Source organism: Salmo trutta, chromosome 37 (assembly GCF_901001165.1).
Source record: "Salmo trutta chromosome 37, fSalTru1.1, whole genome shotgun sequence".
NCBI classification, from domain to species: Eukaryota; Metazoa; Chordata; class Actinopteri; order Salmoniformes; family Salmonidae; genus Salmo; species Salmo trutta.
This window is the reverse complement of record NC_042993.1, coordinates 8859541-8872584: the sequence shown is the minus strand read 5'-3', so window position 1 is coordinate 8872584 and position 13044 is coordinate 8859541. Positions and strand designations below refer to the sequence as shown.

At 42.3% G+C, this 13044-nt stretch overlaps 1 protein-coding gene and 1 long non-coding RNA gene across 4 annotated transcripts in view; one reads left to right on the top strand and one right to left on the bottom strand.

The window, feature by feature from the left end:
* Positions 1–3210, bottom strand: part of LOC115176691 (solute carrier family 2, facilitated glucose transporter member 1) — a 34034-nt gene extending 30824 nt beyond the window's left edge. For 2 of the 3 annotated variants that reach the window (XM_029736889.1, XM_029736890.1), the window contains exons 1-2: positions 2984–3210; positions 2288–2462 (exon numbers count right to left, since the gene is read on the bottom strand). In XM_029736889.1, the coding sequence (XP_029592749.1) occupies positions 2288–2311 (24 nt within the window). In that variant the 5' untranslated portion in view covers positions 2312–2462; positions 2984–3210. Of the gene's footprint in view, positions 1–2287; positions 2463–2572; positions 2660–2983 lie in introns of those variants that run through there. The other variant, XM_029736888.1, reaches the window with a different exon arrangement.
* A 470-nt stretch (positions 3211–3680) lies between these two features.
* Positions 3681–5896, top strand: LOC115176692 (uncharacterized). The gene is made up of 3 exons (XR_003872265.1): positions 3681–4511; positions 5186–5260; positions 5489–5896. It is a non-coding gene; the product is annotated as an uncharacterized LOC115176692 (long non-coding RNA).
* The last annotated feature ends 7148 nt before the right edge of the window (positions 5897–13044 follow it).

Below are 13044 nucleotides of genomic sequence, written 5' to 3'. Positions count from 1 at the left end.
CGTGGCACCGTCATAAGATGCCACCTTTCCAAAAGTCAGTTTGTCAAATTTCTGCCCTACTAGAGCTATCAACTGTAAGTGCTGTTATTGTGAAGTGGAAACGTCTAGGAGCAACAAGGGCTCAGCCGTGAAGTAGTAAGCCACACAAGCTTACAGAACGGGACCGCTGAGTGCTGAAGCTCCTAGCGTGTACAAATTGTCTGTCCTCGGTTGCAACACTCACTACCAAGTTCCAAACTGCCTCTGGAAGCAACGTCAGCACAATAACTGATCGTTGGGAGCTTCATGAAATGGGTTTCCATGGCGGAGCAGCCGCACACGCTTAAGATCACCATGCGCAATGCCAAGTGTCGGCTGGAGTGGTGTAAAGCTCGCAGCCATTGGACTCTGGAGCAGTGGAAACACGTTCTCTGGAGAGATGAATCATGCTTCACCATCTGCCAGTCCAACGGATTAATCTGGGTTTGGCGCATGCCAGGAGAATGCTACCTGCCCGAATGCATAATGCCAAATGTAAAATTTGGTGGAGGAGGAATAATGGTCTGGGGCTGTTTTTCATGGTTCAGGCCCCTTAGTTCCAGAGAAGGGAAATCTTAACGCTACAGCATACAATGACATTCTAGACGATTCTGTGTTTCCAACTTTGTGGCAACAGTTTGGGGAAGGCCCTTTCCTGTTTCAGCATTTCACATCAACGGTTGGTACGAAAGTCTCATTGCCTAACAGCCACAAAGAAGAGAAAGACAACCAACAGTGTGCAACCTGTTTCAAAAGACAAGCCATGTTGTAGATAGACAACCATATGAAGAAGCAACTGGTAACAATAAGCATCCAATACATCTGTAATTTTAGAGTGGTTTAAGAGCGTAATCATGACTAGGTTAGCAGTGTTGTTAGGGGCACTTTATGTAAGTGATAGAGAATAAGGAAAGCCTTGTGTTGCTTAGTCAATGTATGGAGATCTGAGGTCACAGGGTTCATCATGGGGGGTCTGATGGCCAATCTAGGTGTAACAGTGTAGGTTCCGTCCCTCTCTTCGCCCCAACCCGGGCTCGAACCAGGGACCCTTGCACACATCAACGACTGACACCCCACGAAGCATCGTTACCCATCGCACCACAAAAGCCGCGGCCCTTGCAACGCAAGGGGAAACCCTACTTCAGGTCTCAGAGCGAGTGACGTCACCGATTGAAACACTATTAGCGCGAATCACCGCTAACTAACTAGCCATTTCACATCGGTTACATAGGCCTAATGGATAATCACCACATAGCTACTGTTTACAAGGGCTTATAACTCTATCCCTCTGTCACACTATTACTATTGCTATTGCTATTCCCTCTATCATATGGCTCTTTCTACTCCTTTCTCTCACCTCACACATCATTTGCTTTACCCACCTCCCTTATTACATATCACTCTCTCTTCCCTCATTCTGTCTGTCTCTCCTAGTCCTACATGCAGGTACAGGCCAGAGAATAAAACAGACCCGCTCAAGTTCAGACATGCCACCTGTATCTGTAGCATCCGCCAATCCCCTTTCTCCTTCTCTATCCCCCTCTCTCTCTCTTTCCTCTCTTTCCTCTCTCCTCTCCCACTTCCCTTCCACCCCAGCCCCTGTTCTTCTACATGCCAGAGAGGAAAAGTAGTGTTCACCCATCTCCTTCTCATAAATACCATTCTCTGACTGACTCATTAAAGGTAGGGAGACTAAGACAGGGAGGGAAAAGCACAATGCTCTACTCTTCCTCAGGAAACAGTGCTGGTGGATGAGGATTGTTTATGAAATAGTCACCAGAGATAAATTCATGTATAATGTACAAAGAGGTGGTGGAGAAGAGTAGTAGCAGAAATACTGTTGCACAACTGGTGTTATGGTAGAGTAACTAATGTGGTTCAAATGGTGATGTAATTCAATTGCATTGTTATGTTGTGGAAGGAAACATGACAAACTTTAATTGCAACAACAACAAAAAGAAGCAACATGAATAAATGAAAAAAGTCATATGTTGTGGTCAGTAACTCTGTGAGAAGACCAGTACTCGACTTGGGCAGTAGCTCACCAGAGCTGAGTACCAGCACCTCAAAATTAATACTGCTTGAGTTCCTGCACCTTTTATAGAATATTAGCTCAAAAGTATTGTGGAGTTCCTGCACCTAAATATAAATAGTATCAGCACCCAAAATGAGTACCAGCACCTATTTCAGTCCAAGTCAAGCACTGGAGAATAGTAGATGTGAGAAGATGTGAGAAAAGAGAAGATGACAGACCTAATGTGTTGCTTACCTTCCCATCTTCCATATTCTCCATCTTGAATTATGTTTCACTGTCTGACTTCCTCAGGAAAGATCAAATAACTCCAAGTTAAATACTTTGTTTGAGTTTCTCCTTCCAAAACTAGGCTCTCATTTGCAAGGTAAACAATGTAGGCAGTCCAAACAGCAGTTTGCAGAGGAACCACCTGTAGAGAAAAATAAAAACAGAAGCATTTTAATACATTAGAAGTGACGAACTAAAACAGCTGAAACACCTCAAGCCTAGCAGCTGCATAGACAGCAGAGTATATTTTACCTGAGATGCACAAATTCAACCTCTACTGTACAGTAGACTATCTGGTTTGAGCAGCAAAAGACATGATGATAAAACCCTCCCTCTTCTTCTTCCTTCCTCCCTCATCTCACTATCAGTTTAAACTCTAATTTTCAAATGAGAAAAAAATCAACGTTTCCCTAGATTGATATTGACATTATGATGTATTTTAGAAAGTGGTGATGATACAGGTTTCATTTTCATGCATACATCACGTTTCATCCTATTCTATTCTATACCCCACTAATCCTGACAGAGCATCCTCCTGTTAACTACTATTTACTAAAGTCTATAAATAAATCTATGTCTATAAACACATCCCTTCTCATTCTAAATGAACAAATACAAATGTTGGCTAACTTCACAATTGTAAAATGATACAGGCTATTTTACCGTAATTCCTGTTTGGTGCCAAATAGGTTATCGTATCCCCCTTTAGTCCGAACTGAACTGTATGCTTAGAAGAATGTTCAGCACTTGCTCCCCTCCCTCTCTCGTCGCCGATTTATATACGATAGTGGCACAAGTCTGTCCGCACGTTCCCTAGCTTTGCCGACATCCTACGTGCCTGGTCATCTCTGGTCATGCTTGCTCCTACACGTTAAAGCGCATGTAGTTTTTTACCAAATTATTGCGCTCGTGGGGCATTTAAGCCCCGAACAGCACCTGGCAGGCAGTCTGATCCTGTCTGAGAGAACATTCGAGGAGAGTGTAGGCTGGTTGGGAGTTGTAACACTGCTCATTCTCTCAAAATGTCGGCGCCTGTAGAAGACACGTTTTCGAGTTGAGCAGGATGATTATGAGATGGAGTCACATCGGGATGCCACCAGGCCGCTAGCAAAGCCAGGAGGAGAAGAATATTAGGACAGGGACACGGAAAGGTGGGATTTCGAAGGAGGAATGGAGGAGGAAAATGAGGAAGAAGAGGTCGAAGAGAATGAGGAAAGCAGAGGCTGAATTGGAATTTGATAAAGATGAAGATGGTTTCTTCCTAGGTTCTGGCCTTTCTAGGGAGTTTTTCCTAGCCACCGTGCTTCTACACCTGTATTGCTTGCTGTTTGGGGTTTTAGGCTGGGTTTCTGTACAGCACTTTGTGACATTAGCTGATGTAAGAAGGGCTTTATAAATACATTTGATTTGATTTGAAATGGAAGTGAATGAGGGAGATTTAAGTGAGGTGGGAGGTATGGTGAGGATCTCGGAACCTGAGCCTTGCATTGATGGACATGGTTATGATATAGATGAGTTTTGCCCAGTTTTTCTCGCGCTGGTGCTGCAGATGGATATATACTCCAATACAGGACTATTAAAGGCCCAGTGCACAAATTTTGTGGACCAAAAAAAAGTTACATGCCTGTGAGTAGTAGATCTGTGCCAGCACAGAGGAATAGGCCAAGGAGTGATCTATGCTTCAGTAAGGTGGGCTTCTTAGCGTTCATAGCAATGGTTATGAACTGTACCTCAGAAATGGAATGTCAATCACAGAAAATACATGTTGTGTTGGCAGCTGCAGTACTTGTGTGTATGAGATTTGACTTCTGAAGAGTTAGAAAGTGTGTTGAGAGGTGGTGTCCTGTCCTCCCAGACCGTTGGCATGGGGCAGGAGCAGATAGGGTCAAAGTAGTGGAATTGGGATTGGGTAGTCAGAAGGGTGTATTATTATAAAAATGTTGGTATATATCTTTGGGGTATCACAAAGTATAATGGATTTCTACTATAGTCAAGTTGGGGGCATTAATGCAACATGTTAGATGCCTACCGCCGTTAAACCCCACCGAAGAAGATGAAGAAGAAGACATGCAGCACTGTCTCACAGGCTGCATGCCGCCCCCAAGACCAGAACCAATCGCATGCAGGGAACAATGAGTCATCAAAGCCACATTCAAACAGAGCCCGAAAGCTGAATCCTAGAGGAAAAAAGGTAATATATCTAGCATCTTTCAAAATGAAGGCAACTTTATACTGATATATCACTGATATATCAGACTGGTTTGTTGTAGATTAGCAATCTTTTTGTGTTTATTAGCTAGCTTGCTAGTAGGGCTGCTTAGCAAGCTCACTTAGCTAGGTAGTCTTGTTAGCTAGCTAGCAAGCTAGCTAGTTATCTATGCTGATTGTTAGTTTGTATAACTGAAATGTGTATAATTATAAGGGACACATCGTGTTTTGTGGATAATATAAAAATGCACAGTGCGCCCTTCCTGACAGGCTGATCAGATTAGCTTTCTGCCTCAGAGCTTGATCAGATTCAATAGCATCCTCAGAGGCTGATAAGTCAGGAAGCTGTCTTGTAGGCTGTTTCATGAGCAATTCTCCTTGCAGGCATATTAGTGGTCAAGGTGCCTTATAGGCTGATCCATATTATCCAGTGGGTGAGCTCTACTCCTACCAGGCTGATCAGATTCAATAGCAACCTCAGAGACTCAGTCAGGATGTTGCCTTTAAATTGGTTTCATGAGCACATTTTTTGTCTACGGTATCAATATGAATCGGGTCAAGAATGTTACCTGACCTTAATTGTAGTCATTCTTCAATCAATGATTGGGTGCACTACTTTGTTTCACAACATTTTTTGTCTTATGTGATGTTTGACAGTGACATGAAAGGAATAAAGACAAATCAGTTGTCCCACAGTCTGCAGTGTTACTTTGCTGGTTCCATGTGCTACAAGTAAGTTTAATGAAAGTATCTGACAGCCTCCTTTCAAAATTCAGTGCCTCAATGATTAATTGACATATTTACATATGAACATGCTTGCCAGGCTAATTGGTTTACATAGGACTACAGTGATTGCAAGTTGGAAGCAATTGGAACAGTCATTTAGTCCAAAGAAAGGTAGGAATAACAAGAAAAAGTAAGAAGGGTCTAAAATAACAGAAAAGTTATTTTCTCTCTCAGGCAGTACATCATTGGCTAATAAGACAAGATGGAGGAAATCTAGTGATTCATCAGCAAGTAACGCTGTGATAAGAGGAATGGTGTCTCTGAAGCATTGCAGTACAGTAAGTTACGCATCTGATATTGTGTAACATAATATTGTTTCAACTTAATGGTGCACTCCTTAGTCCTAATGGAAACATAAAAGGTAGCCCTGCCACATAATGCTGAAGAATGACGTAGGAAAAATGTTTACTCTCTCAAATTCATAGTCATAGTACCCTCTCATGACCATGCTGAACTCACGAGCTTCCACTCTGGTTCACTTGTGGATTCAAACTGTAGGCAGAACAGTGGAAGCTCTGGAGATTTCAGGATGGTCTCAAGATGCTATAGTCCCCCCCCCCCATATTTCAGTTTTAAAGCAAGTTTGCTGCACATCTACAGATTTTGCCATGGGGCAAAGAGAAAGGTTTTGCAATTTTATAACTCATTTCCTGCAATTCTACTCATTTTGCTATGGGACAGAGAGGAACATTTGCGGTTTTACAGCTAATTTCCTGCAATTCTATACAAAATTCCATAGGATGAAGAGAAATGTCTTGCAGTTTTTTATTTGATATCTGAGTGAGACTAACAAAATCAATGGAGGCCCCCCGGGTGGTAATTCAACCTTGTTAACAAGTTTAGATAGGTGGCCACTAAACTACAGTCGAGGCCAAAAGTTTTGAGAATGACACAAATATGAATTTTCACAAAGTCTGCTGCCTCAGTTTCTATGATGGTAATTTGCATATACTCCAGAATGTTATGAAGAGGAATCAGATGAATTTCAATTCATTGCAAAGTCCCTCTTTGCCATGCAAATGAACTGAATCCCCCCAAAACATTTCCACTGCATTTCAGCCCTGCCACAAAAGGACTAGCTGACATCATGTCAGTGATTCTCTCGTTAACACAGGTGTGAGTGTTGATGAGGACAAGGCTGGAGATCACTCTGTCATGCTGATTGAGTTCAAATAACAGACTGGAAGTTTCAAAAGGAGGGTGGTGCTTGGAATCATTGTTCTTCCTCTGTCAACCATGATTACCTGTGAAACACGTGCCATCATCATTGCTTTGCACAAAAAGGGCTTCACAGGATATTGTTGCCAGTAAGATTGCACCTAAATCAACCATTTATTGGATCATCAAGAACTTCAAGGAGAGCGGTTCAATTGTTGTGAAGAAGGCTTCAGGGTGCCCAAGAAAGTCCAGCAAGCGCCAGGACCATCTCCTAAAGTTGATTCAGCTGCGGGATCGTGGCACCACCAGTACAGAGCTTGCTCAGGAATGGCAGCAGGCAGGTGTGAGTGCATCTGCATGCACAGTGAGGCAAAGACTTTTGGAGGATGGCCTGGTGTCAAGAAGGCCAGCAAAGAAGCCACTTCTCTCCAGGAAAAACATCAGGGACAGACTGATATTCTGCAAAAGGTACAGGGATTGGACTGGTGAGGACTGGGGTAAAGTCATTTTCTCTGATGAACCCCTTTCCAATTGTTTGGGGCATCTGGAAAAAACTTTGTCCGGAGAAGACAAGGTGAGCGCTACCATCAGTCCTGTGTCATGCCAACAGTAAAGCATCCTGAGACCATTCATGTGTGGGGTTGCTTCTCAGCTAAGGGAGTGGGCTCACTCACAATTTTGCCTAAGAACACAGCCATGAATAAAGAATGGCACCAACACATCCTCCGAGAGCAACTTCTCCCAACCATCCAGGAACAGTTTGGTGACGAACAATTCCTTTTCCAGCATGATGGAGCACCTTGCCATAAGGCAACAGTGATAACTAAGTGGCTCGGGGAACAAAACATCGATATTTTGGGTCCATGGCCAGGAAACTCCCCAGACCTTAATCCCATTGAGAACTTGTGGTCAATCCTCAAGAGGCGGGTGGACAAACAAAACCCATAAATTCTGACAAACTCCAAGCATTGATTATGCAAGAATGGGCTGCCATCAGTCAGGATGTGTCCCAGAAGTTAATTGACAGCATGCCAGGGCGGATTGCAGAGGTCTTGGAAAAAGAAGGGTCGACACTGCAAATATTGACTCTTTGCATCAACTTCATGTAATTGTCAATAAAAGCCTTTGACACTTATGAAATGCTTGTAATTATACTTCAGTATTCCATAGTAACATCTGACAAAAATATCTAGACACTGAAGCAGCAAACTTTGTGAAAATTAATATTTGTGTCATTCTCAAAACTTTTGGCTCCGACTGTAACTTAACGATCTAAAAATGTTTAGCTGACATGGGCTATTAACTGAATATCAGGGACTGACATAATGAGAAAACGGCTGATGAACAAACAAATGTCGAAATTGCACGTTGTGTATTCTACTACTCTAACTCGCAACAGTAAGTTGAGATCAGAGGCAGTAGGGATGACCAGGGTTGTTCAATTGATAAGTGTGTGAATTGGACCATTTTCCTGTTCTGCTAACCATTCAAAATGTAACGAGTACTTTTGGGTGTCAGGGAAAATGTATGGAGTAAAAAGTCCATTGTTTTATTTACGAATGTAGTGAAGTAAATGTAAACATTTATTTTTCCATAATATAACTAGTAACGTACATATACCCCCCAAAAATGCCTTAAGTAGGACTTTAAAGTAGAGGTTGGCCGATTTAAGGGGTCGGCCGATTTAAGGGGCGATTTCAAGTTTTCATAACAATCGGTAATCGGCATTTTTGGACACCGATCATGGCCGATTACATTTCACTAAAAGGAGGAGACAGTGGCAGGCTGACTACCTGTTATGCGAGTGCAGCAAGGAGCCAAGGTAAGGTGCTTGCTAGCATTAAACGTATCTTATAAAAAACAATCAATCTTAACATAATCACTAGTTAACTACACATGGTTGATGATATTACTAGTGTATCTAGCTTGTCATGCGTTGCATATAATCGATGCGGTGCCGGTTAATTTATCATTGAATCATAGCCTACTTTGCCAAACGGGTGATTTAACAACCGCATTCGCAAAAAAACACTGTCGTTGCACCAATGTGTACCTAACCATAAACATCAATGCTTTTCTTTAAACCTGAATATTTAGTTAATATTGCCGACTAACATGAATTTCTTTTAACTAGGGAAATTGTGTCACTTCTCTTGTGTTCTGTGCAACAGAGTCAGGGTATATGCAGCAGTTTGGGCTGCCTGGCTCGTTGCGAACTGTGTGAAGACTATTTCTTCCTAACAAAGACAGCCAACTTCGCCAAACGGGGGATGATTTAACAAAAGCGCATTTGCGGAAAAAAGCACAATCGTTTCACGAATGTACCTAACCATAAACATCAATGCCTTTCTTAAAATCAATACACAGAAGTATATTTTTTAAAACCTGCATATTTAGTTAAAAGAAATTCAGGTTTGCAGGCAATTTTAAACTGGGGAAATTGTGTCACTTCTCTTGCGTTCATTGCACGCAGAGTCAGAGTATATGCAGCAGTTTGGGCCCCTAATTTGGCAGAATTTCACGTAATTATGACATAACATTGAAGGTTGTGCAATGTAACAGCAATATTTAGACTTATGGATGCCACCCGTTAGATAAAATACGGAACGGTTCCGTATTTCACTAAAAGAAGAAACATTTGTTTTCAAAATTATTTGACCATATTAATGACCTAAGGCTCGTATTTCTGTGTGTTATTATATTATAATTAAGTCTATGATTTGATAGAGCAGTCTGACTGAGCTGTGGTAGGCGGCAGCAGCAGGCTCATAAGCATTCATTCAAACAGCACTTTACTGCATTTGCCAGCAGCTCTTCGCAATGCTTCAAGCATTGCGCTGTTTATGACTTCAAGCCTATCAACTCCCAAGATTAGGCTGGCAATACTAAAGTACCTATTAGAACATCCAATAGTCAAAGGTATATGAAATACAAATGGTATAGAGAGAAATAGTCCTATAATAACTACAACCTAAAACTTATTACCTGGGAATATTGAAGACTCATGTTAAAAGGAACCACCAGCTTTCATATGTTCTCATGTTCTGAGCAAGGAACTTAAACGTTAGTTTTCTTACATGGCACATATTGCACTTTTACTTTCTTCTCCAACAATTTGTTTTTGCATTATGTAAACCAAATTGAACATGTTTCATTATTTATTTGAGACTAAATAGATTTTATTCATGTATTATATTAATTTAAAATAAGTGTTCATTGTTCATTCAGTATTGTTGTAAATGTCATTATTACAAATATATATATATATATAAAAATTGTCCGATTAATCGGTTTCGACTTTTTTTGGTCCTCCAATAATCGGTATCGGTATCTGCGGCAAGGTGCCCTCCTATCCCCTCCTATCCCCAGCAAGGTGCCCTCCTATCCCCTAACACCACTTACTGTATGTCTGTTGTGCTTCTCTCCAGGATTATGTCCCAAACCCAGACCACCCTGCGGACTTCCTGCCTTAGCTGTGGGGACATGAGTTCTCTTACCAAGACAACAAAGGATTCCCCCTGTTTACATTTGCCTCCTGGTGAAATGGGTTACACGTTAACTCTTATTTAAGCACTGCTATTTGTTGTTTTGCTATTATATTCCAACACACAGGTTCTGCTCCCGGCGTATGTTCTGATAGAAGCACTGTGGAGTCAATGTTCAATTAGACCAGTGACAATAAATGCACTGTTGAAGATGATGGCTTGTCTCGTCTTACTTTGTTCCTTATTAAGGACACGACAGACCAACACTAACGTCGACCTTGCACAGCGGTTACACAGCCTCAGACCATAGAATATTGTGATTAAAAAGAAAAAATCCCAATGATTCTAAATGTTGAATGGCCACCGTTCGTTGACACCCAGCAGGTGATCTAGTGCGCACGGCTGACGTTAGTGTTGGTCTGTTTTGTAATTTACACACTTGAGTCTTACCAGTTACAGTTAGGGGTGTTCCACATTACGTCCTTCAGTAGTGACTTCATATGCAGTACATCGAGCTCCAAAAGTATTGGGACAGTGACAGAATTGTTATTGTTTTGACTCCGTACTGCAGCACTTTTGGATTTCAAATGATACAGCTTTCATTTGAGGGTATTTTCATTCATATTAGGTGAACCGTTTAGAAATTACAGAACTTTTGCACATATTCACCCCATTTTAGGGGACCAAAAGTATTGGGACAAATGCATTCGGAAAGTACTCAGACCCCTTGACTTTTTCCACATTTTGTTACGTTACAGCCTTATTCTATAATGGATTAAATATTTTTTACACACAATCCCCATAACGACAAAGCGAAAAATGTAAAAAAATGTCAATTATAAAACAGAAATATCTTATTTACATAAGTATTCAGACCCTTTGCTATGAGACTCAAAATTGAGCTCAGGTGCCTACTGTTTCCTTTGATCACCCTTGAGATGTTTCTACAACTATATTGGAGTCCATCTGTGGTAAATTCAATTGATTGGACATGATTTGGAAAGGCACACACCTGTCTATATAAGGTCCTAAGCCATGAGGTAGAAGGAATTTTTTGTAGAGCTCCGAGACAGGATTGTGTTGAGGCAAAGATCTGGGGAAGGGTACCAAAAACTTTCTGCAGCATTGAAAGTTCCCAAGAACACATCATTCTTAAATGGAAGAAGTTTGTAACCACCAAGAATCTTCCTAGATCTGGCCTCCTGGCCAAACTGAGCAATCGGGGGAGAAGAGCCTTGGTCAGGGAGGTGACCAAGAACCCGATGGTCACTCTGACAGAGCTCCAGAGTTCCTCTGTGGAGATGGGAGAACCTTCCAGAAGGACAACCATATCTGAAGCACTCCACCAATCAGGCCTTTATGGTAGCACTGAGCACTGCACTGAGACTGCACTTGTGAAGGTGGTAAATGACCTTTTAATGACGTCAGACCGAGGCTCTGCATCTGTCCTCGTGCTCCTAGATCTTAGTGCCGCTTTTGATACCATCGATCACCACATTCTTTTGGAGAGATTGGAAACCCAAATTGGTCTACATCGACAAGTTCTGGCCTGGTTTAGATCTTATCTGTCGGAAAGATATCAGTTTGTCTCTGTGAATGGTTTGTCCTCTGACAAATCAATTGTACATTTCGGTGTTCCTCAAGGTTCCGTTTTAGGACCACTATTGTTTTCACTATATATTTTACCTCTTGGGGATGTCATTCGAAAACAGAATGTTAAATTTCACTGCTATGCGGATGACACACAGCTGTACATTTCAATGAAACATGGTGAAGCTCCAAAATTGCCCTCGCTAGAAGCCTGTGTTTCAGACATAAGGAAGTGGATGGCTGCAAACTTTCTACTTTTAAACTCGGACAAAACAGAGATGCTTGTTCTAGGTCCCAAGAAACAAAGAGATCTTCTGTTCAATCTGACAATTAATCTGGATGGTTGTACAGTCGTCTCAAATAAAACTGTGAAGGACCTCGGTGTTACTCTGGACCCTGATCTCTCTTTTGAAGAACATATCAAGACTGTTTCAAGGACAGCTTTTTTCCATCTACGTAACATTGCAAAAATCAGAAACTTTCTGTCCAAAAATGACGCAGAAAAATTAATCCATGCTTTTGTTACTTCTAGGCTGGACTACTGCAATGCTCTACTTTCCGGCTACCCGGATAAAGCACTAAACAAACTTCAGTTAGTGCTAAATACGGCTGCTAGAATCCTGACTAGAACCAAAAAATGTGATCATATTACTCCAGTGCTAGCCTCCCTACACTGGCTTCCTGTTAAGGCAAGGGCTGATTTCAAGGTTTTACTGCTAACCTACAAAGCATTACATGGGCTTGCTCCTACCTATCTTTCCGATTTGGTCCTGCCGTACATACCTACACGTACGCTACGGTCACAAGACGCAGGCCTCCTAATTGTCCCTAGAATTTCTAAGCAAACGGCTGGAGGTAGGGCTTTCTCCTATAGAGCTCCATTTTTATGGAATAGTCTGCCTACCCATGTGAGAGACGCAGACTCAGTCTCAACCTTTAAGTCTTTACTGAAGACTTATCTCTTCAGTAGGTCCTATGATTAAGTGTAGTCTGGCCCAGGAGTGTGAAGGTGAACGGAAAGGCTGGAGCAACGAACCGCCCTTGCTGTCTCTGCCTTGCCGGTTCCCCTCTTTCCACTGGGATTCTCTGCCTCTAACCCTTTTACAGGGGCTGAGTCACTGACTTACTGGTGTTCTTCCATGCCGTCCATGGGAGGGGTGCGTCACTTGAGTGGGTTGAGTCACTGACGTGGTCTTCCTGTCTGGGTTGGCGCCCCCCCCCTTGGGTTGTGCCATGGCGGAGATTTTTGTGGGCTATACTCGGCCTTGTCTTCGGACGGTAAGTTGGTGGTTGTAGACATCCCTCTAGTGGTGTGGGGGCTGTGCTTTGGCAAAGTGGGTGGGGTTATATCCTGCCTGTTTGGCCGTGTCCGGGGGTATCATCGGATGGGGCCACAGTGTCTTCTGATCCCTCCTGTCTCAGCCTCCAGTATTTATGCTGCAGTAGTTTATGTGCCGGGGGGCTAGGGTCAGTCTGTTTCATCTGGAGTATTCTCTT